The 23,686-nt window shown below is 32.9% G+C and overlaps 1 protein-coding gene and 1 long non-coding RNA gene across 4 annotated transcripts; both read left to right on the top strand.

The window, feature by feature from the left end:
- Positions 1-2,642: 2,642 nt before the first annotated feature.
- LOC129294409 (serine/threonine-protein phosphatase PP1 isozyme 4) lies at positions 2,643-7,083 on the top strand. 3 transcript variants are annotated; one of them, XM_054932756.1, is made up of 4 exons: positions 2,643-3,104; positions 4,426-4,985; positions 5,106-5,300; positions 6,387-7,083. In XM_054932756.1, exons 1-3 carry the CDS (start codon positions 2,903-2,905, stop codon positions 5,292-5,294), a joined length of 951 nt encoding a protein of 316 aa, XP_054788731.1. In that variant the 5' UTR covers positions 2,643-2,902; the 3' UTR covers positions 5,295-5,300; positions 6,387-7,083. The 3 variants fall into 3 exon arrangements, 2 of the variants coding, with proteins under 2 accessions (XP_054788731.1, XP_054788730.1); XR_008589387.1 differs by having other exon boundaries at positions 2,644-3,104; positions 5,106-6,285; XM_054932755.1 differs by having other exon boundaries at positions 2,644-3,104; positions 5,106-5,296.
- A 2,610-nt stretch (positions 7,084-9,693) lies between these two features.
- On the top strand, positions 9,694-10,784 carry LOC129294423 (uncharacterized). Its single transcript, XR_008589389.1, has 2 exons — positions 9,694-10,321; positions 10,433-10,784. It is a non-coding gene; the product is annotated as an uncharacterized LOC129294423 (long non-coding RNA).
- Positions 10,785-23,686: the final 12,902 nt, after the last annotated feature.

Genomic DNA, 23,686 nt, shown 5'->3' with positions numbered 1-23,686 from the left:
TGGTTCGAGAGTGAGTCACGTGATCTTTGATGGGATCACATCTTACAATTAGAGAGCTTGTATAGTTTAGTAACACGGATGAAGTCCTATTTGATATTATAAGCCATAATTTATATCAAAAGATATGTATAAGGTGGTTTGATCATGCATATGTAATCATTTAACATATAAGGTGGTTGTTTAAGTTTGTGACAAGTCATGAAAATAATTTAGGTTATCATTTGTGTGCATCTTGTGGCAATGTACTCGACATGAAATGATACATGTAAAATTGAAATGAATTGTGAAAATATAACTTGTATCTCATGTAATCACATGCTTTTGAGTAATTATCTCATTTATGTATATTTATTCAATTGATATGCAATTACTTAGGGTAGGTGTACCTTAGTTACTAAGTGGCTAGACTCACCTTTCTCTTTCAATTTTCACAAGCTCTAGCTCCAGCATGGAAAGGGAAAGGTTTCTAGAGGTTTAGGAATTTTGGATTTCTATTGTAAAGCTTCTTAAATGTCCTTTATTTTGTGTAATAAGTTAATTATTACCAATTACGATGCATATTGATCACACTTTCATTATGTGGTTGTTAATGACATTGTGATGTATTTTAGGCCCTGGAATGTTGTGTGTAAATTGTTGAAGTATTGATAGGGTCAAAACACCAGTACAAGTGTAGGGATGTTCATTTAAATATGATCCTGAATGTTGATGTTAAAATACAATGCCAACACCTTCCCCTGCTATTTTTAATATATAAGGGTTAAGGAGTGAAATTTTAATGTATTTAGAATTATGTACATGTGATGTATTGTCCATGTAGTCCTAAGTTTCTTGAGTGTGGTTTGAGTTTTAGGAATAGCTTTTGACACTTGTGTAAGGTTTGGACACCCTTTTGGTTGTGAAAGTAAGAAATGGAAGTAAAACACATGCTACTAGCTAGTTTCTAAAAATAATTTTTTATAGACACCTAGATTATCTCATTCAGACATTGAACGGAGAAATGTGGCATGTCCAAAGTTGCTTGAAAATTGTTGTCAAATGACAGCATGTGAGAAGCCGTGACGCATGTGCACGAGCCGTAACGCACTACCTTGCTTTCCAGCCTTTGATGTTTTTCAATTGTCTTCAAATTACTTTACTCCTTTGAGATATCTTGAATTTTTGAAATATTATTTTACTCCAATTAAAATTGTAATAGATGATTTTTATCTATTTCAAACAATAAAAACTTAGGATCTCATTTCTACGTATTACAAACTTGATAATTCTTATTGGGGTTAAACTCTTGATTACCTCAAATTATAGTTTAATTATGATAAGGTAAGGGAGATATTTCACAAAGTTTGCAATTTTTAACTTCATTTATTAAGAAACAAGGTTAAGGGACAGCAAGTGAAAATTCTGATTTGGACAATTATATATTCACAATTGCATAACTTTATGTTCACATATTAATAAGTAATTGTCCATTGACAGTGAAATTCTTATTTAGTGTTGACAAGTACGTGTTGGACAAGTTCACAAATGTACAATTTAAGGTTTTAACAGTTACAAGTACAAGTTAATTAATTCACAATTCAAGGTCCAGAATTTCTAACTCCACTTATTTAGAAATAAGGTTCAGTGACAATAAATAAAAGTTTTGATTTGTACAATTACATATTCACAATCGCACAACTTTAGGTTCACATATTAATAAATTATTGCCCATTGATAGTGAAATTCCTATTAAGAGTTGACAAATTCATGTTGAACAAGTTCATAATTGCACAACTTAAAGTACTAATATTAACAAGTATAGGTTCATTGATTCACTCCTCATGCTTGATAGTTCTTGAGCTATATATTTAGATCTCCTAACAAATACATATTCAAATATTGTGAAACCAAGATTCATTTTCCAAAATCCCATCATTTGTTCACAAGTTAAGGTTTAGATATGTACAAGTCAAGGTTCACGTATTAACAAGTAATTATTCATGCTAGATGAACACAGCTTGAGAAACACCAACCTTTTATGATTTTTTGTGTACTGGATAAACACATCTACTACTTCCTTTTGTGTGCTAGATGAACCATCAACCTTCTGCCACCTTTAAATGCATTCTCAATTTGTTAAAAAAAAGCAATTGAGATGTGCAATGGTTTTGCATCTTTTGAAAGTTCATATCACCTCTTGGTTTTGCATTTCCAACTTCTAGAGTCTACTTTCCCATTTCCAAAATCCCATCATTCCATGTCAAAGCATCGAGTTTCAACTCTCATAGGTCTTTCTTAAAAATGTTCCAACTTGTACAAACTTATGCTTGCACGTCGTCTAAGGAGTGAGGCCTTGTAATTTTTAGTTTTAGCATTTTCAAATTCAAACCCATTATTTGCACCATGGACAAAACCAAAAGCACGAAGAAGGGAGAGCAAAGAAGAAGAAAAGAGGGAAGAAAGTGAATTGGTATTAGAAGAGAGAGAAGGAAGAGCCGTGGAGAAGAACAAAGAGGGGGAAGAAAATGAGAGTTTGCCCCTTAAACATATTTATAATAAGAGCCCACAAGGCTGTCGAGTAAATTCACTGATGCATGTATTGGGCCTTTAGTACAACTCTCCCCCGGTGGGTCTTAAATTGTCATTCTCCCCTAAGATTTTTCCCGCAGGCCGCTCCTCGCTTCCGAGAGAATACCCTTGATAATAATATTCATCGAGAAAATCGGGCACGCCAAAGCCAAACCCCAAAGAGGCGCAGAGAAGGGGTCTCCGAAGGGAGACTTCCAAGAGCAGAGAAGGGAAAAAGTGCTTCCAGTCTGAAACGCTTCTTCCCCGCCTTTTGAAATCCCTGCCAGGGTCTCATTAGCCTTTCCACTTTGACTTTCGTTGGTAAGAAAAATTCTTTAACGGAGGCCAGGATCCGATGACCACCCAAGGGCAGGTCGGGATTGACCATGCTGTGCTCGATGATATAATCAGACGGCTTACGGAAGTCCGATTAGCGAGACCCGGTAAACAGGTTCAGCTCTCTGAGACCGAGATCAGGCAGCTATGTGTTGCTTCTAAAGATATATTTGTCCAGCAGCCCAATTTGCTCGAACTCGAGGCCCCCATCAAGATTTGTGGTATGCTTTCACCCTAATTACTCTCTGTTCTTGGGGCTTTCAATTTTACTGCTACGTTTCATTTATTATTTTGGAATAAAAATACTTCTTTTTTTTTTTTAAGGTTTCGTTCTGGGTCTCTCAATATAGATTTCCTCTTTGATGAAGCTGCGGTTACTGTACATCTATTAAGCTTGTTTTGAATATGGCCATTCATGCAATTCAACTCGCACTGGGTTTTCATAAAGGGAGAATGACAAGTAAGAGCTTGAACATTAATGTCAAATTAGTAACTTTACTACTGAAACATGGTACAAAGAGTATTAAAATTTGAGAACGTAAGTGTTAAAAAAATCTTAATTTAACATTAATGTTTTTAGAAGCTCCTTATTTGTCGTTCTCCCTAAATTTTTTATAGACCGCCTGTAAGTTTATTTGAGGGGCATGGCCCTTCCCATGCTTTGTCGGTTGTAATGGTTCCTGTGGAACTATGACTATCCTTTTGTTAGCCGAAAAAAAGTATAAAATGAAGTTTAAAATTTTATTTCAGAACTAAGAGGTGTCTAAGATTATGTATGCATCAGCTCCAAACTATAACTCGGCGAGATAGGACATTGTTAGAAATTGAAATAATTTTTTTATATATGTGGCCTCTCAACCGTTCTCCTTTGCACGCTATTCGTCAGGTGTTTATGACTTTACGATAATCATGTTCTCAGGCTACTCTAATTCTTTTGAAACACGTTTTTAGGGCTCCTTTTTCATTGTAGCCTGTAGGCAAACATTCCCCCCCTGATAATGTATGGGCAGAACCGTAGAAGTTTATCTGTTCTTTCCAATATTTTTTTAAGCATTCATGTTACAACTCTTTAATTGCATGCTCCGTTTCTAAACATTCTTTGATGGCCATGACCTTTTTTCTTTAGTTCATTTTTCCTGTCTGCCAGAATACTAGTATTAATGTATGCTACCGTCCCATGTGGGGCATTTTTGTATCCGCTCACTACTAATACATCCTTACTTGACATTCTTGCTTTGTTCTTGATGATTGCAGATTGGAGGTTACTAAATATTAATAAGAAGTATAAATATTTGCGTAATTTTTTTTCCTGCTGAGACTTGCCCTGTTGCGAAAATACTTGTCATTATTTAGACTAATCTAGAGTTATTCACTGATGATGCAATTAGAATCGAAAGTTACTGCATGTTTCATGATTAGACACTCTCATTTTGAAACCTCATGCTGTGGATTGCTGACAGTTCTTAAGTTGAATGGGTGTCTCTGATGTTTTCAATGACTCTTGTGATTTGTTTGAATTTTTTTTTTTGGCTGCCTTTTCAGGTGATATTCATGGACAGTACAGTGATTTATTAAGGCTTTTTGAGTATGGGGGTTTTCCTCCTAGCTCTAACTACCTGTTTTTAGGAGACTATGTTGATCGTGGAAAGCAGAGCTTAGAAACCATATGCCTTTTACTTGCCTATAAAATCAAATATCCAGAGAACTTTTTCCTTTTAAGAGGAAATCATGAATGTGCTTCCATTAATAGGATATATGGATTTTATGATGAATGCAAGCGACGGTTCAATGTGAGGCTTTGGAAATCTTTTACAGACTGTTTTAATTGCCTTCCTGTGGCAGCCCTTATAGATGACAAAATATTGTGCATGCATGGCGGCCTTTCCCCAGACCTAACAAGCTTGGATCAAATTAGAAGTCTGTCCCGTCCAACTGTTGTTCCAGATACAGGATTGCTCTGTGATTTGCTTTGGTCAGATCCTGGTAGAGATGTTAAAGGATGGGGTATGAATGACAGAGGAGTCTCATACACCTTTGGCTCAGATAAGGTGGCTGAATTTTTGACAAAGCATGACTTGGACCTGATCTGTCGTGCACATCAGGTCATTCTCTAGATCATCTCTTTAGCTCTCGCAACTTCTTTCCAATCTTTGTTCCCCTTTGCTAAGGAAAAGATGTAGCCATGGGTGCTTGATTGCAAACTGACATAATTTTTCCTATAGGTTGTAGAGGATGGGTATGAATTCTTTGCCGACAGGCAACTTGTTACCATTTTTTCAGCTCCTAACTACTGTGGTGAATTTGACAATGCTGGTGCCATGATGAGCGTGGATGAAAACTTGATGTGCTCTTTCCAGATTCTTAAGCCCGCGGAGAAAAAAGCGAAGTTCATGATGTCAAACAAAATGTGATGGTTGGCACGTTACTGTTTCCTAACTGGCTATTGTTTTGTGTTGAGTCAAAATGTGTAGGATTATAGCAGTTAAGGCTTTTATTCATGGACTATCTAATGTAAAATAATGAATATTGTAAGGTTCAAGACAAGGATCATTATTGAGTCTATTAGCGCGCGCACTTTCTTTTGGTACAATGTACAAACTTTGTAATTTTAACCAGAGTTGGGCTAAAGGGGTGAATAACAATTAAATATATTTTGGGCTGATTTTGTAAATATATAGAAGATATTGCAAGTAAAACAAATAGATTGCATGTAGTTGTTACTTGCTTGGCTAGATTTTGTTTCAAGTGATTGCATCTTTACACCTTGATGTCTTTTAATATGTAAATGGATTTTCTGGGTTTGGTTTCTTATTCTAATTTATGAGCTTAATTCATTAAATAATAACATGCTAATGCGCATATGTTTTACTGTGGTTAGCTAGTAGGATAAGGCTTGCTGTCGTCATCGTCTAAAGAGATAAAACAGTTTCTTTATTCTCAGAGCTGTTTTACTTTCATGGTTGCTAGTTCGTAATGCTTTGGCTCATTGATTGTTTTACATAATTGCACCCATTGGCTTTGACTGTTGATAAGGCGGGCCAGAATGCTTCAATACAGACCCAGTTATGGTGAAAGCGTGTTTACTCTGCAATGTTTCTCAATATGTGTTGTGAAGGTTAATTTGTTTCAAAGCACTAGATCGTGGGCCCCATAATCTCTCTTGTGCCTTTAATTCATAATTAAAGAACACTATCATATACAAATTGGGAAAAATGTGAAATGATGCTTCTTTTTTATCCCAATATTTTTTATCATCTAGAAAATTCCTAGGTCCGAACTGAAGCATGTTTATTATGCATTTTGTGGAGCTAAAATTATCATATTGTCTGGTCTCACAGAGCACCAGGGGGGGGGGGGAGTCAAGCCCCTATTATCAGAATGCTAAAAGAAGGCCTTTCTTTGGTTTCTTTCTTGTGCTTCATTTTAATTCAGTCTTTCTGCTACATCAAGTGGTGTATCATGATTATTGACCTATCTCTCTGATGTTTTTCCCCCTGGTGCAGATTTCATACCTATACGTTGGGGAAAGGTCAGGTTCAAATGTAGATTGCCTGATCTCAAGTCCTATCTATTTTGAAGAGATGCCAAGCTAGTTTTATGCATACTATATAGTCGGGCAGTGGCCATTACGTACTAGTTGTAGGATACGCCTTGCAGGATGGGCCTAAAGCTAAGAATTGAAGCACTTTTGTTTTTTTATATTCCTGGATCATAGCTGTTCTATGGCTTATTATGTACATAGTTGTGGTGTAGATGGGCAATGAAAATGACCTTTGCGCTGGAAGGTCTCATGAATAGCAGTAGACTGGCTTCAGCTTACGCCGAAGGAACAATATGTGTTAATTATTCTAGCCAATTGTGTTGAAATTGTCGTTCCCGTTTGTTCAGATAGTATATTGGGTTGCAACTGTTGAGATCTTGATTCTCACATTGATCATCATGAGCATTGATGTTACCTCATTAGGGGTTGGCCCTCAGTTACTTTGCTTGCTTGGATCTGGAGGGGTTTCAAATTCCCTGAAACTGAACATTTTGGGAGGCATGACCCAGAGGATGCTAGTAGTCAGCTTTTACCATGCAGAGATTTGCCCTTTTATTTTCCTGTGTGTATTGCATGAAATTTGAGATAGATCATACTAATTTGTGCTCTATAAATGGTGTGGTTTGGTATAAATAATATATTGATTGATGATTGATATTGATAGTGTGTGCTTTGTTTTCAAAGAACAGAATGGAATATGCTATCTGGGGTTGTCACGGTCTCCAATCTGCTAAATTTTGAACACCTATTCTTATTTCCATTTCCATTCACATTGTGAATAGTTGCTACAACCCACGTTGTAACGAAGTAGACAGTAGATAGTGTGGTTTGGAAAAGTTGTCTTTTTCCTTTTTAGGCTGCGCAAAAGCCCTCTGTTCACTCCAATTCTGTCTAACCAGCGACAAATTTCATCATGTCCAGTTTGGATAAAAATCAGTCTTTAAGGATTAAAATGATCAAACTCTTTTTTTGGGTTGAATTAGATAAAAAATTGAGTATGGGGACCACTTGGTCTGGTCTGATTTTATAAATTTATTTAATATAATTATAATTAATTTATTAATTATTATTATAATGAGTTAATTTATAATAATAATTAGTAACTTTTTGTGTTTTATGTTTGTGAAGTCATGAATAGTAAGCAAAATTTTAAAATTGATCAACCTTAGTCTTCCCTTTTTATTGGTGCAATTTGTTGTTAACTTAATGTAATGGATTTTAGACTTGTTGAAAGTTGTTTAATGTTAATAAAGGTTGTTTAATTTGAATCATTTGTATTGTAATTAAAATATTTTTTAATTGTTGGAGATTGTTATGAATTTATAATTGTTGTTGTAATAAAATTTATATAACTATAAGAAATTTTATTTTGTTAATTAAGTTTATTATGTTAAAATAAATTACTATCTCATAGATGGAAAAAAAAAAAACAAAGTGAGATATTAGATAAGATTGGGATTAGTCTTTTAATCCTACTAAATGAGTTCAGTCCTATTTAAATTTGGATTATATTAAGATCAAACTAGATCATTGGTTGCTTAACCTAGTCTCATTCATGAAAAGGATCAGACTTTGGGTTAAGTTGAAGTTCTGTCGGGTCAGTCTTTTGTGCAATCCTATTCTTTAGTAACACAACTTTACCTTTCATTGATTCATCTTTGAATTTTTCCTTCACATTTCCATTCACATGTTTTGATTGGAGAAAAAATTCAGAGCAGCGATAAGAACCTCTTGTATGACGAAAGCTCGAATTAAAGAAGAACGTGGCACAAAATTATGAACTTGTTCATGAAAAGCAAATTTTATATCATAGTATTTGTGTTTGTATATTTCACTAGGTATTGTTTTCTGGTGGCTAGACACAGCGGGAACCATAATCGATTCTGGATTGTAAGATTGGACTTGATAAGCAAGTATTCAAACTTCTACAATTTGCCTATGAAAGATGTGCATGGCATATCAAGGGTCTTACATGTGGCTTCCTAATCATTCTTCGTGCAGAAAGACTAGGTTAAGAAATCAGGAGTTGTTATGAAGTTTGATTCTCTGGGTCTAGTTAAAATCATTCAATTCCAATCAAGCTCTCTATACAACTAAACCATTTACTTTTTTTGATGCTCTTATTGATTTTGTGGTCGTTTTGGTGAGTTCATATTATTAATGAAAGTCTTGAGTCACGGTTCATCAAAAAGCATATGAATTTGACCAAGAATTTAATTCACTCCTCAAAGAGCAATGATTTTTAAGGAATTGTCACTTTATTGAAGCCTTGGGATAATGTTGGAATGAAGAGGTTGAGACACCAAGGGCCCAGTTTAGTTTTTACATTTGTCATTTGAAAAAGTCATTTCAAAATATGATTTGGAAGTAAATATTATTTAGTTTTATTTTCAAGAACTTTGAAAGTGATTTTGACAAATGTGAACAATAGTCTCAAAAGTACTTTTTCTAAATATAACTATGGTTGCTTTTGCTTTTTAATGTTTTGGAAGTGGGTGCATTTTTTAACTATTCATTTTTTTCATAATCCCTTGATATACATGGTTGCATTATTTACATTTATAATAAGCATTAGAAGTTCAATAATTAATCATATTAATATTTAGTATTAATCTATGTTGAATTATCATATATATCTCATTTGAATTATGTTAATTTTCAAAATTTATATATGTTGAACTATTTATTATATAATTTTTTCATTATATCAAAGTTTTTATTTTTTATTTTTAGTATTTAACACATCAAATTTGATATTATTTAAATTTTTTTCACATTTTTAATCATTTTAATATTTTATATTTGTATAAAAAATTATAAATCATTATAAATCAATGTTTTTTCTAATAATTATATATTCAAAAGCACACTTTACTATCATAATTTAAATAATTTTTAATTTATTAAGTTAACTTTTGAAAAAATATATTCAAATATATTCATTATAATAACTGACTTTCATTAAACTGACTTTTGATAAATAAATTTTTAACAAATTAAAAATCAAACATACATTAAATATCTAAATTTATTAGAGATTTTTTTCTTTTAAAATGGTTAACCTTGTTAACAGTAATTATAATTGGAGTGAAAGAGTAAAAATATCTTGAATTTTTTTTTAATTTTTTTAAAAATGATTTTGCCATAAAACTTTTAAAAAAAATAATTTTACCTTATCCTTAAATTTGGCGAATGATGACAGTTAAAATTAATAAGGTTTGACCAATCATATTTTCACTTGGCATTTTTGTTTTGTTTGTGATCCGTGAACTGCCATGTGGACTCTAAACTAGGGCACTGAATCGTTCTGCATCTTCTGCCTTCTCCTTCTGTATTTGCCAATAGGTGGCAGTCTCCATTCATATCTCACTTCTTGTGTCCACTTTCGGGATCTTCACTTGCAGCGCTGGAGATCTTTACTCCGGTAATTTGTGCTGGAGATAGAGAAAGGCTTCGTGGGTCATTGTGGGTCTTGTGTTGGGTCCGAGATGAGAGATCGAGAAAGGCTTCTCCGTTCTGGTTCTTTGCTTCTTCTGTACTAGTCTATATTTTTTTTTTTAAGATGCAAATACAATACAACAACAACTTGATGAGGGTCTCTTCCGATACGATTCGATGGTGGGGTTTTCGGGGGTCCACGGCAAACTCTAGCGTCTCTCATTTGGCTCCTGATTTTAGCTACTTGGCGTTTCAATTTTATTGATTGGGATGCCCTTAATGATTTCTAAGTTGATTTAATCAAGTTATTGTGTTGTTGATTGTGGATTTTGTCCAATGATTTTAGCAGGTGATGTCTTGATCAATGTTCAATACTGAGAGAATGAGTGGTAAATCGATGGAAAGAAGAAGAAAAAAGAGATTGGAACTCAGAATCGTAGAGTGAGCATCGGACTAACAGTGAGTTTGATGTTCCGTTTTCTGTTTGGTTCTATGGGAAAATCTTGAAATCTAAGTCCTAGTGTTCTTTATCATCAAACTGGGTTAAGCTTTTGCCAAAATATCTTGCAGAGAAGATAGTGACTTTCTAATATCCTTTGCTGGTAGGCCACCACTACTCACGTACAGTAGAAAGAAGAGGAAATGTGACTGACTTAGTTCAAATATTTCTGTTATATTTTGATTTTTATTATTTCAGTTGTTTATTTCTACGTTCCTGAACCTGTTTAATGTGTCCTAGCTTTTAGGAGGTAGTTATTATTTCCAATAAACATTATCAAGTTTGTTGTGTGTCTGTTTGAGTCAGTCTGAAATTCAGGGAAGTGGGTTGTTTTATAGAGTCTTCAGTTATTTTTTCAGCTTCTTTATATGGCTGCTCATTTGTAGAAGGACATTCAGAATTAATTAAAGTCCATTTTCAATCTTTGGAGATTCTCCTTGACTTGGCTACTATTTTTTTCTTTAAGTAAGATACTTGCTTAGAGAGGGTTAGTAGATTGTTACCCTTGCTTACCTCTGACCCTACCATTTGGTATCCGAGCCTGGTTATGAGATGGTTTCTACACGCTCCTCCAACTAACAACAAACTAGCCTTCCTGATGCCCTTGCCCACCAACTATTTGAGATGGCAGCCCAGTCAGGCCAACTTAACATTGAGATACCTGCTCTTAAGGCCTCTTATAGTGAATCTCATGCTGAAGGAAGCAACAAAGACAAAGGCAAGACACATGTCCATGCCTCTGATGAAGAAGATGATTATGACATACCCTGGTGAAATCCCTCAAAGTGACCATCTACAAAAATTAAATTTCCCAAATTCAAAGTGGGTGACCTGAGAGGATGGATTTTGAAGGCCGAAAAATATTTTTGGTATTATCAAACACTAGATGAATTGAAAGTAGATATTGTAGCTATGTACCTTGAAAGAGACGTACTAGATCTCTTTGCTTGGATCAAACACTACATGAACCTTGCTTTATTGGGAAGAACTCACAAAGGTACTTCAAGAGCACTATGATCCTACTGAATTTCAGAACCCAGATGAGCATCTTTATGGCATCAGGCAGATGGGAACCATGCAAGAATACAGACAAGAGAGTTTGCTAAGAGGTCTGTGCGAGTAAAAAACTGGCTTGAACACTGTCTCTTAGGTGTGTTCTTGAATGGACTAAAAGAGGAATTGAAGGTGGAGTCCAGATTCATAAGCCATGAACCATATACAAGGTTGTGAGCCTTGCAATTGAATTTGAGGTTAAAAACCTAAGTGCACGTGGGCTAACCAACCTGATTCGTACCCAGTCCATATTCAATAACCCAGCACGTGAAACATGTTATTCTAGGTCCTATTTAGGGTTGCGATTTCTTCCTCCAGCGAATGTCCATTGCACGTGACTCCACTTACAGCATTGTCCTCTTCAGTCGTGCCATCTAGCTCATGGGATCCTGAGAAACAAAAGCTATGTGACAAAGTATTGTGTTTTAAGTGTGGAGAACAATTTATGGCAAGTCATCGTTGCAAACTTGGAATGCTGAAGATTATGGAAGTCACTAAAGAAGGAGGCCTACTGTGCGAAATTGATTCTGGAGAAGAAGGGGAGGCTGAAAAAGTTGAGTGGCATGCGGAAATCTCTTTACATGCCCTTTTGGGTAAAAATTCATCAATTACTATGAAGCTCGGAGGCACATTGAGAAAGCGAGAAGTCATAATTTTGGTGGACAGCAGTCCAACTCACAACTTTGTGGCAAATTTGTTGGTCACTGAACTCAATTTACCGACTTAGAACATTTCCTCTTTTGGAGTCTAGATTGGGGATGGATCTTTAATTCGCTGCAACAAGGCATGTAAGTAACTCTAGGTACATATTCAAGATGTGGAGGTTGTGAGTATTTTTTTCCTTTTTCTCTTGCTGGTATAGATATGGTTTTTGGTATTTAGTGGCTAGCATCATTAAACACAGTACAAGCAAATTGGCAGCAAATGTTTATGATTTTTTGGGTTAATGGAAAAAGGTATAAACTGCAAGGAATGCCTCGGGAGACTACTTCTAAGGTAGAGTTCAATGTGTTTAATGTGTTAGCTAAGCAAGAAGGTCCTAAAGGGAGTCTCTAATATAAATTCACAGATATTGAAGGGCTAATTCGGGACTATAGGGATGTATTTGCAGAACCTACGATGCTGCCTCTTCTTTGAACGTACTTGCACGCCATTGTTTTGCATTCAAACGCTCAACCTCCCAACATCAGGCCGTATAGGTAGCCTTACTCTTAGAAGGATGAGATTGAGGGGCAAGTTGTTGATTTTTAGCAAAAGGGTTTATCCAACCTAGCTTTAGCCCTTTTCAAGCCCTGTTCTACTAGTGAAAAAGAAGGACGGCTCATGGAGGATGTGCATTGACTATCAGGAACTCAACTGCGTTATGGTTCCAAATAAGTATCCTATTCCTAATGTGGATGAGTTGCTTGATGAATTACATGCTGCCTAATTTTCAAAAATTGATTTTCACTTGGGGTATCATCAAATTCGCGTCAACCCTCCAAACATTTACAAGACAGCTTTTCGGACACATTTAGGTCATTATGAATTTACTGTTATGCCCTTTGAACTCACTAATGCTTTATCAACTTTTTAGCCAATAATGAATGACCTCTTTCGTCCACATTTAAGACATTTTGTGCTGGTTTTCCTTGATGATATACTGGTTTATAGCCCCTCTTTACATTTGCATAAGCTTCATTTGGAGATTGTTCTGAATTTGTTACGTACTAATGCCTTCTTTGCTCATGCTAAGAAGTGCTCCTTCAGCCATCACCAAGTCAATTTTCTTGGCCATATTGTATCACAAGCAGGTGTTAGGGTTGATCTTGAGAAAATTGACTCTATTAAACAATGGCCTTCTCTTATAATGATTAAGGAGCTTTGAGGATTTCTAGAACTCACTGGCCACTATAGGAGGTTTGTGAAGAATTATGGAGTCATTGCCAAGCCACTCATGGATCTCACAAAGAAGGATGCTTTCTGCTGGAATAAACAAGCTGAGGGGGCTTTCCAAAAGCTCAAGGGGGCATTAACCACTGATCCAGTTCTCCAGCTGCCCAATTTTTCTCAACCATTTACTGTTGAATGTGATGCCTTTATGGAGGGTGTTGGAGGGGTCCTCATGCAACAAAATCATCTTGTGGCATACTTTAGTAAGGGTTTTTCTCTTTCTAATTGATACAAATCTGCCTATAATAGAGAATTATTGGCTCTTGTTCTTGCTGTTCAGAAATGGAAACATTATTTAATTAGGCGTCATTTTTATGTTAAGACTGACTATAGCAGTTTAAGGCACCTTTTGGAGTAGCATATTATCACTAATTCACAGCAAAGGCTTATCTTAAAGCTAATGCCTTTTGACTTCACCATTTTGTATAAGGCAGGAAAGGAAAATATGGCTGCAAATGCCCTTTCTTGAAAACCACAGCAAACTGAATTGCTCAATTTATCTATAGCTGTGCCCCTAGATTTTTTTGAGTTGTAGTAAGCATTGTTACAAGACCCCTATACTTAGGCAATCATTTCTGATTTACAATAAGATGTTAATTCAAGGCCAAATTTTCAATGGATAGCCAACAAGTTTTTTCACAAATGCAAATTGGTGATCCTTTCTGTAAGTAATCTGCATGCCACTCTTCTACAAGAAGCACATGAAACCCTATAGGAGGCCATAGTGGTTATTTGAAGGCACTTAAGCGACTTACTGATCAATTTTATTGGCCTCAAATGAAGAGGGATGTGAAGTTGCATGTTCAATAATGCTTGACTTGCCAACAAAACAAGTATGAAACTCTTGCTCCTGCAAACGTGCTACAGGCCCTACCAATTCCAAAACAAATTTGGGAAGATATCTCTATTGACTTTATTGTTGGTCTTCCAAAATCATAAGGAGTCAATACCATACTTGTTGTAGTTGATCGTTTAAGCAAATATAGCCACTTCTTGCCACTTTCTCATCCTTATTCTGCAAAAATTGTGGCTGGAATTTTTTGCAAAGAGGTTGTTCATCTTCATGGCATGCCCTGCTCAATTATTTTAGACAGGGATTCCATTTTCCTTAGCTGTTTATGGCAAGAATTGTTTCGTCTTAGCCAAACTAAGTTGAAGATGAGAACATCCTATTACCCGCAGCCAGATGGCCAAACAGAAGTGGTTAATAGGTGCTTGGAAGCTTACCTTCGATGTTTTGCTCATGAACAAGAAGTGGAGTGCTTATTTATGTTGGGCAGAATACTCGTACAACACTGGATTCCATGTATCCTCAGGTGCTACACCCTTCAAGGTAATCTATGGTAGAGACCCTCCCTCTTTGCACCCATTTGTGAAGGGTGAAACTACTAATGCTGAGTTAGAAGAGCAAATGTTAACTAGAGATTCTATGCTAAAGCTATTAAGAGATAAACTCTTAAAGGCCCAAGGTAGAATGAGAAATCAGCAAGATAAGAAAAACAGAGAGCTTGTTTTCAAGAAGGTGACCATGTGCTGCTGTGCATTCATTCCTTCAGACAAAAATCTCTCTGAAAGCAGAGGTATGAGAAGCTATCTCCTAGATTCTTTAGACCCTACAAAGTTCTATGAAAAATAGTAGTTGTATCTTATGAGCTGGAACTTCCATCTTATGCAAAAATCCATCCCCCCTTTCATGTTTCCTTGTTGCGCCTTGCACATGGTGTTTTGCCACCATCTTCTCCAGCTCCTCTTCCAATTTCTGATGATTGGGAACTCTTGCTGCAAGCTGATCATATACTAGATCGTCGCTGGCATTTTGGGCACATGTTGGAATTATTGGTAGCTTGGAAAAATCGCCCACTTGAAGATGCTACTTGGGAGGATTATGACTTGTATGCTGGTCAGTTTCAAAATTTCACCTTAAGGACAAGGTGACATTTGAGGGGGGAGACGTGATAGGCCACCATTACTTACGTCTAGTAGAAAGAAGAGGAAACGTGTTTGACTTAGTTCAAATATTTTTGTTATATTTTTATTTATTACTTCAGTTGTTTATTTTTAAGTTCTTGAACCTGTTGAATGTGTCCTAGCTTTTAGGAGGTAGTTATTGTTTCCAATAAACATTATCAAGTCTGTTGTGAGTCTATTTGAGTCGGTCTGAAATTCAAGGAAGTGGGTAATTTTATAGAGCCTTTAGTTATTTTTTCAGCTTATTTATATGGCTGCTTGTTTATAGAAGGACATTCAAAATTAATTAAAGTCTAGTTTCAGTCTTTAGAGATTCTCCTTGACTTGGCTACTATTTTTTTCATTAAGTGAGATACTTGCTTAGAGAGTTAGTAGATTGTTACCCTTGCTTATCCCTGACCCTACCATTTGCCAAGCTTAACAATAGCTCTAGCCAAGAAGTGCCTCAGAATATCACCACCCAAGGAAGAAGAAGAAGAAAGGGCAGCAAAAGAGGGTGTAATATCCTCATTTTTAAATTATGAATTAATTGTGAAAATTGAGGCTTAAGGTTCTTTGATGTTAATAACTTATTTAGGCATTTAATTGTGGTTTAATTTTTGTCTAGAATGATATATTTAGGTTAAATTGAGTCCAAATTAGGTTTTAGAGCAGATCTAGCCCAAATATATGGGGCTTTAGTTGATGCTGCATGATCTGCATTATAGTTTCTATTTGAAACAGAAACGCAGGTGGAGATTTGAGGGTCTTGTATGTGATTTTTCGGTGGCTTTGTTAGAGTTTAGAGTTTCTAACCTTAAGACACGAATTTAAATACTCAAATCACTCTAAGTAACTCATTTAACCACTTATCTATCTTTTTCTATCTTCTTTGCGCTTGTTTAAACATTTGTTAGTGTTGGGATTTCGTTTTTTTAGGGTTGCCCAAGCTTAGATTCAAACTATGTGAGTGTTTTGAGGTTAAATAAGTGTTATTTATGTTGTTTTGATGATAATAAACATGGTTAGATGATGATTATATCCAAAATCCTAGACATTGTTGGGTGATTTTAGTGATGATTTTAGTGGTAAATTAGTGTAATGATAAAGATTATGAGTTGGTTTGAGGATTTAAACAATTATGATAGCCTTGGGTTAATTAACATAACTCTAGGGTTAGTGTATGATTAGTGTATAAGTGCTGTAATTAGTCATAGCTAGTGTTGTATTAGTGATAATTAGTATTATTTCTATTATGGTGTTGACATCATTGGAGATGATAGCTCTCTTTGTTTGGGGAACTTTGCTAACAAGGAGTAAAGGTACCATTTCTATTATGTTATGGTGTGTGTTTTGTGGTTGGTTTTATGTATCTTTGTTATGAAATAATTGTGTTTTAGGAAGCTATATGTTGGAAATGAATATTATGTGTTTGAGACAATGTGTTGCCAAGTGGGAATTAAATCTTGTGTAAAATTTGTTTGATTTGATAAGATATACTTGGAAAGCATGTTCAATTGTGTATATAACTATATGTATGGAACATTTTACTAATCGCATAACTAATTGATGTATGGTTGGGAGTTGTGTGTGAAATAATTATTATCATGTGGTATGTCCTCATTAAGCTCAATGGGTGGCATGTGTAGCTTGAATAATTTACCTTTGGCCGAGTGAGTTAGAATATTGAGCATGGTGAACAAAAGGGACAAGGTGTTGGTCATGCATCATTTTTTGTGTGTTTGTAACTTAATAATAATTTATATGGAAATGTGTTTTCACTTACTCACTCAGTAATTCGCATGATTAACTGATTGCATGCATCATGGCATTTTATATTTGGTTATTGGGACCTCATGTCTCATTCCTCATGATTATAATTTTTACAGGGGAGAGAAGCACTTGAGGCATAGTTGTGGTGTGTGGATTGTAACATCCTAAAAATTAAGGATTAACTAATCGATTAAAGAGTTTAATCAAATAATTTGGTTAATTAGGAATTAGTATTGTGAGTTTGGAAGGCCATTTAGGCCTATTGGGCCTTTAGAGGGGTCCAAAATAAGGTTTTAATGGGTCGGATTGGCCTAGATTTAGGGTTCCAACCCAGGTTTAGGGGCTTTAGTGATGTTGCTCATTTTAGATTGTACGTTGCAGCAAACAATGCTTCTCATCGCAGCGAGCGCTCCAAAATTTTAAATTCAAATATGGAGTTCGAAAATTAGATTAAAGGTGAGTTTTAGGGTTTTATCCAATGGATAAAACTGCAGCTCTGCTAGGGTTTTGCCATAAGTAGTCGGGCTCTTTAGGACGTTTTAAGTCTTGGGGAAAGCCTTATGATCCCTTGCCTATCTTTTTTCTTATCATTTCTAGTTTTGAATGAATGGAGTAGTTGGGTATTGGAGTTATTATAGGGTGGTTGCAACCACTTTTAGGTCATTAATGAGGCTTCCTAATGTTCTCTATTGCTTCTACACCTAAGTTTTTATTAAAGACAGCATTAAATGCTTTTAAAGAGATGTTTAGGATTAAACCGAGTGCTAAATAATCAAAATTAGGCTAATGGGAGTTAATGACAGTAATTATTAGGCTTAAAAAAGGCTAAAGGAACTAATGAAAGTTAATTTTGGGGTTAGAATAACTTATCATGATTAGGGAAAAATTAGGCCTTAATTGCGATTAAGGGAAAATTAATGATGATTAATCATTAATATTGTGTTTTTGTGATTTATGTGTAGACTATAGTGTTCTGGAGTTTCATTTGGTGGGAAGCTCTTTGTGAAATCCAAAGTTAAATTCTTGGGGTGGTAAATCCAAGAGTCAAGGTAACCAAAAACTTATAATTATATATAATTGTGTCTATAATATTAATTTGATTAAATGTGTAGCATGGATTGGCCATGATTGTGTGCCATAGATTATGATATTAGAATGACAATGTGATTAGAGCATGTTTATGTGCAATGTGATGATATTAAGAAACTTGTGTTAAAAGGTTGGGCTTGGATTGAGCTATGAAATGATGAGATGAATATTGTTTGCTGAGCATGTATAATACTACTTTAGCTAATATATGTCCAGTTTTCCATGCTTTAGCTGTTGGCTTTGTGTGGTTTGAAGTTTAAGAGTGTTTGGAGGTGTATTTTGGAATCTTTCAAGGTTTTGGTGGACTAAATCTCCAAATGGAAAATTTTTTATACCAAACTAAAGTTGTTAGTTAGAAATTTTAGTAAGTTTTACTTCAATCACTCGAATTAAATGTGTGTCAAAAATTGAGCGTGTTGGAAGTCATGAAATATTGTTCATTTTAGTTTTCTACATATTTTATAATGTGTGTCGTGGTGCACATGCCTTTAACTGCGGCTCATGACCTTTTTAATGAAGGGTCACCTTTGACTCTAAAATTTCAATATTGCCCTTATTTTATTTTTGTTTTTAAAAGGGTTCTTTTGGACACTTTTACCCCTTTATAACTTGTTTTTAGATAATTTAGCCTTTAGGAACCATATTTATCTTTTAATCATCCCTTTGTGACATTTTACTGGATTTTAGGCTTATTTGAATTTCAATTATGTATAATTGATTGTAAAAATAATTAATTAATATGATTAATTTTAATTATAATTGATTTTATTATAACGCAATCTGTTTGGATACTAAAATTGATTTTAGCTATATAAATTATCATAAAAAATATTGCTTTTTAAAATTAAATTATTGATAAAGTTGTATTTAATATTATTAAATTTCATAGACTTTATTTAAAAAGTAAAATATAATATTTAATAATAAAATTGAATTTATAAACAACCTCTCAGAGTTTATTTCAAAATATGATTTTGATTCAATAATTTATTAACTTTTTTAATCGTGTGGGAATTTTTTCTAAAAATAGATTATTTAGGATCCATAATTGATTATAATGTCTTCATAAACAAGTAGTTTAAACATTGTTTTCAATGGGATTTCATTAGGTACATTTTATTTGAGTTATTTACTTTCTAAATTATCATGTGGGTTTATTTTATCATGTTTAATTTTTTTTTATTATGATAGTTCACTTTGAAAAATGTTTTATTGTAAGAAAAGTATTTTTACCGTGGTAAATTTTTATAAAATGGTTTAAAATTTTAATTACTATAGTAACTCATTTTCTATTGGGGTAGAGTTTGAAAGTAATGTCTAAAGTCTTTTCAATCGTGGCAAACATTTACTTAGTTTTATAGTGTTTTGAAAAGCATATTTTATTCTTTATTATCATGGAATGATTTTAGTAGACAAAGTTGTTTGTGAAACTATATAGTTTACAAAAAGTTGATATAAATTTTTAGAGTGCTATAGAGGGCTCTAGTCAAGTTTTGAACAATGATAGCTCCTAGGAGAAGAGAAATATGCTTGATAAAGATGGATTTGAAAATGCATATTCTTGTTTGTTTGATTTGTTTTTATTTTGGATGTATCTTTGCACTTGGTTTTTTTGAATTGAATGAAGGTTTTAGTTTCTTAAAAAAAAAAAAACGCAAGGAGCTAGAGTGGATGAATAAATGGCAAGCGTTGCAGATTGGATGAACGAGGAGCTAGAAGAGGCTAATGAGATGAATTATTTGAGTGCAATGGGAGATAGGAGCGTTGGAGATTAGGAGTGTTTACAGGATAGGACGAGATTGAGATGCCTCTGTTTGGTGTCTTATCTTGAAAAAAATATTGGGACCAAATTTTTGTCTTGTGTCCCATCTCATCTTAAAAGTCATCTTTCCTATTAAGAAGCAGGATAGGATTGGGACCAAAATAAGATTGGGATGCCTTGCCGTCTCGATAAATTGAATAATGTCGGAAAAAGATATGGATAATAGTATTCATTAAAATTTTAAATCATATAATTTATTAAATTTAAAATTAAAATAATATAAGTACACAAATTACAAGTCAATTATTAAAGTGCATTAATCACAACTGTACATTATAATAGCAATTATTACAAATGATTTTTGGGTTATAAGAGAAGTAGGCAAGTCAAGCACAATATTAAATCATTATTTTTTTATTTTAGTTGAAATGTGTTAAGTTAATTACGCTTTTGAAAATAAAACAAGAAATATGATATAAATAAAAGTTATTATTTAGATAGATATAAGAATAAATTATATTAGTATAATTAATATATTATAAAGAAAGATATTACCTTGTTTATTCTATATCATTAAAATTATTAATATAAAAAATTTTAATTTTAAATAAGAATTGCACTATTGAAATTATAATTGATATGATTAACATGTAAAAATTATATTAATATAATTAATATATTTAATATATATTTTTAAAATAAAAAATAATACATACATATATATATATATATATATATAATATTTGGGACAAGATGAAACATCTTGATGGTTATCTCATGTTTTGTTCACTCCCATCTTATAAAGTCTTATTTTAATTGTTTTTAAGTTGGGACAGTGCAACATGGTCACCTAGGCATTTGAGCATGAGAGAGAAAAGTGGATCATGAGAGAGAAAAGTAAGCTTGTCATGTAGCATTTGACAAATAGCAACATACTTAATGATAATGTATTTTTGAATTAACTATGGGATAATATTGTTCCCTTTTGTTAAATTTCAAAGCAAAATTACACAAAAAAAGTTTAATACACTAGACGCTTCTCTTAAAATAATTTTATGATATTTTTATTCTTTAACTCTTATAATAATAGAGAGATTGATAAATAAGTGTCACATTGGAGAAATAAAGAGAAGGAAGATGACAGGCCTCGTGATAATAATATATAAGCTAGGCTCTTCTCAAAATCCGATTGTACCAAATAGTAACCGTCATGCTATTATACAATTTTTAATTATTAATAAATTAATAACAAAGTTGTCCTTCCTTACTAAATTATATAATTATCTATATTTAATCAATTTCTTTCTTTACTTTTATTTACTTTTTCAATATTCTTAATTTGATCCTTTAATTTGTTTAGTTAGAAAAAAAAGTTTTGAACACCAGACCCGGCCTTCATCCAAACACATTGAGCAAATGCATGATATGGTTAATAAATTCAAATAAATCAAGAGAAATCTTAAAATATTAATAAAAATACATTTAAAATAGAGGGTTAATATGTAATTTGAATTTTGAACTATAGGTTCATAAGCAATTTGAACTCTAAATTTTTATAATGTAAATTTTGAACATTAAATAATTAAAGTTGGTATAATTTCACCCTCACGGTTAAATTAAATTAAATGTTCATTATTTTTTTAAAAAATGGGATATAATATATGATTTTTATCATATTTTACTCTCTCTTTCTTCCCTACCTTCCTTTGAGAAAAATTGCATATTAAACCTGAATGTTTGCTTTAATTAAACAGTGGGAGAAAATTGCATCAACCTTAATTATTTATGGTTTAAAATGTATATTATAAACATTTAAGATTCAAATCACTTGTGAATTTGTAGTTCGGGTCCAAATTATATATTAACTCTAAAATAAAATAATAGTTGGGGGAGATTATGTTTTTAGTATTATAATTATTATTATGATTTATATTGATTAATTTTTATATAATAATGATCATATTACCTGTATATTTGAATTTAAATTTATAATGATTTTTTTGCTAGAAAATTTATAATGATTTGAAAGAGAGAAGAAACTAAAAAGATGGAAAATAAGCTCACGCGAGTTGTGACAGAAAGGATGGCTAAAAAAAAAAAAGTGTTGTGACAGAACAATAATTTGAGAGTAGTTTTATAGTGATAATAGTTTTTGTTTTATTATATTCATATTTTCTAAGTGTGATAAATTGACTTTTTAACTTTTTGCAAAATTTTAAAATGATGGGAGAGAAATAAAAATCATGAATGAATGGTTAAATGCATAATCAATTATAAGAAAAATAAATCAGTATCAACAGTAAATATAAAAATTACAACAAGTTATATTTTTCATATCCTGTAGTGAGTTGCAAGTGGTAAAATTTATTTGTCAAAATCTATTCCATTTTTAGAAAAATAAGCCTATAAATAAAATATATATAAAAAAATGAGGAGATAAATTTTTTGGCAAGGTGGAGGAGGATTTTAGTCTTATATTTGCACGAGTTGCGAATTAGATGGTGAGATGGAAACACAGGTCACTCTCAAACTTATTTATTTATTTATTATGTTCCAAAAGAGACTTATCAGTTATCCATTGGATTGCTAATTGATTTCAGGAAGAAGACTCTTTCGAGATTTCTTTAATTCTTTCTATATGTCAAAAATTATTTACGCCAACACGGGATTTGCTATATTCCTTTTTTTTTTTTTTAATTTATGGCAATCATTCTCTCTGTTTTTTTTTTCCCATAAAATATCTCAACCCACGGATGACACTTGTTAATTGGGTTATATGTATTTGTAACAGGTGTTTTATATTGGGTGTATATTAGGCTTGAGTTATTTTATTTTCTTGATTGCTTTCTTGTATCAACTTAGGTAAGGGCCTTATACCTTCTTCGCCTTATTGTGACTAGGACTGGTTTTTGTAAAGTATGTCTTTAGGGCCAGTTTGGCTACAATAAATTTGTTGAATTGAAATCCCAAGATTTTTTTTATATTAAAAAAATTAATTATTTATTCCTTATAATTTTAACTTAGTTATAATTCAATCATTCAACCTTGACTCATTATAATTCAATCCTTGAAGATTTTACTTAGTTGTAAATCAATACTTGAATTTTGCTTCTTGTAATTTAATCTCTAAAGCTTTAACCTTTTAAATATTGGTCCTTATATTTTAAAAAATAAAATTATAAAAATTTAAAATATTTTAAAATTTATTACTAGTATTTTAAATTTTTAAACCCTTTTAATCTTTATAAATATTAAAATTTTAAAATATTTTTAATTTTTATAATTTTATTTTTTAAAATATAGAGATCAATATTTAAGAAGTGGAAACTTTATGGACTTAATTGTAAGAGGCGAAGTTCAGAAATTAATTTACAACCAAGTCAAAACTTCAGGCATTAAGGTATAACGAATTAAAGTTGAGAGATTGAATTACAATTAGGTCAAGACTATAAAAATTAAATGATTAATTTTTTTTTATATTTGATTCTGATTTTGACAAACAAAATGCGCCTATTTTTAATCATGCACCTTTAAGTTCCTCCAATGAACCTGTGCAAGATGTTCGAAGCAACAACAATGAAGCATCTAAAACTGACTTGCAACATCCTATTAGGAATTGAAAGCCAACTAGTTGGCTTATGTAACACACCAAAAAAAATTTTTTTTTTAATAATTTAACTCAACCATAGTTGGGTTACAGCCACCCAACACATTTTTATATCAATAATTTTGATATAAAATATTTTATAATTGGTTTCAACTCACATAC

This window comes from Prosopis cineraria, unplaced genomic scaffold (genome assembly GCF_029017545.1).
Source record: "Prosopis cineraria cultivar Desert tree isolate PC_DT_omini unplaced genomic scaffold, ASM2901754v1 PC15, whole genome shotgun sequence".
NCBI lineage: Eukaryota > Viridiplantae > Streptophyta > Magnoliopsida > Fabales > Fabaceae > Prosopis > Prosopis cineraria.
This window is presented reverse-complemented; position numbering and strand designations above follow the sequence as displayed.

What these genes read in the sequence shown, in the direction of transcription:
- LOC129294409 (XM_054932756.1), top strand. Translation starts at nt 2,903, where the DNA reads ATGACCACCCAAGGGCAGGTCGGGATTGACCATGCTGTGCTCGATGAT. An exon ending in GGCCCCCATCAAGATTTGTG is followed by an intron (nt 3,105 to 4,425) that starts GTATGCTTTCAC and finishes CTGCCTTTTCAG; the next exon opens with GTGATATTCATGGACAGTAC. An exon ending in TGATCTGTCGTGCACATCAG is followed by an intron (nt 4,986 to 5,105) that starts GTCATTCTCTAG and finishes TTTTTCCTATAG; the next exon opens with GTTGTAGAGGATGGGTATGA.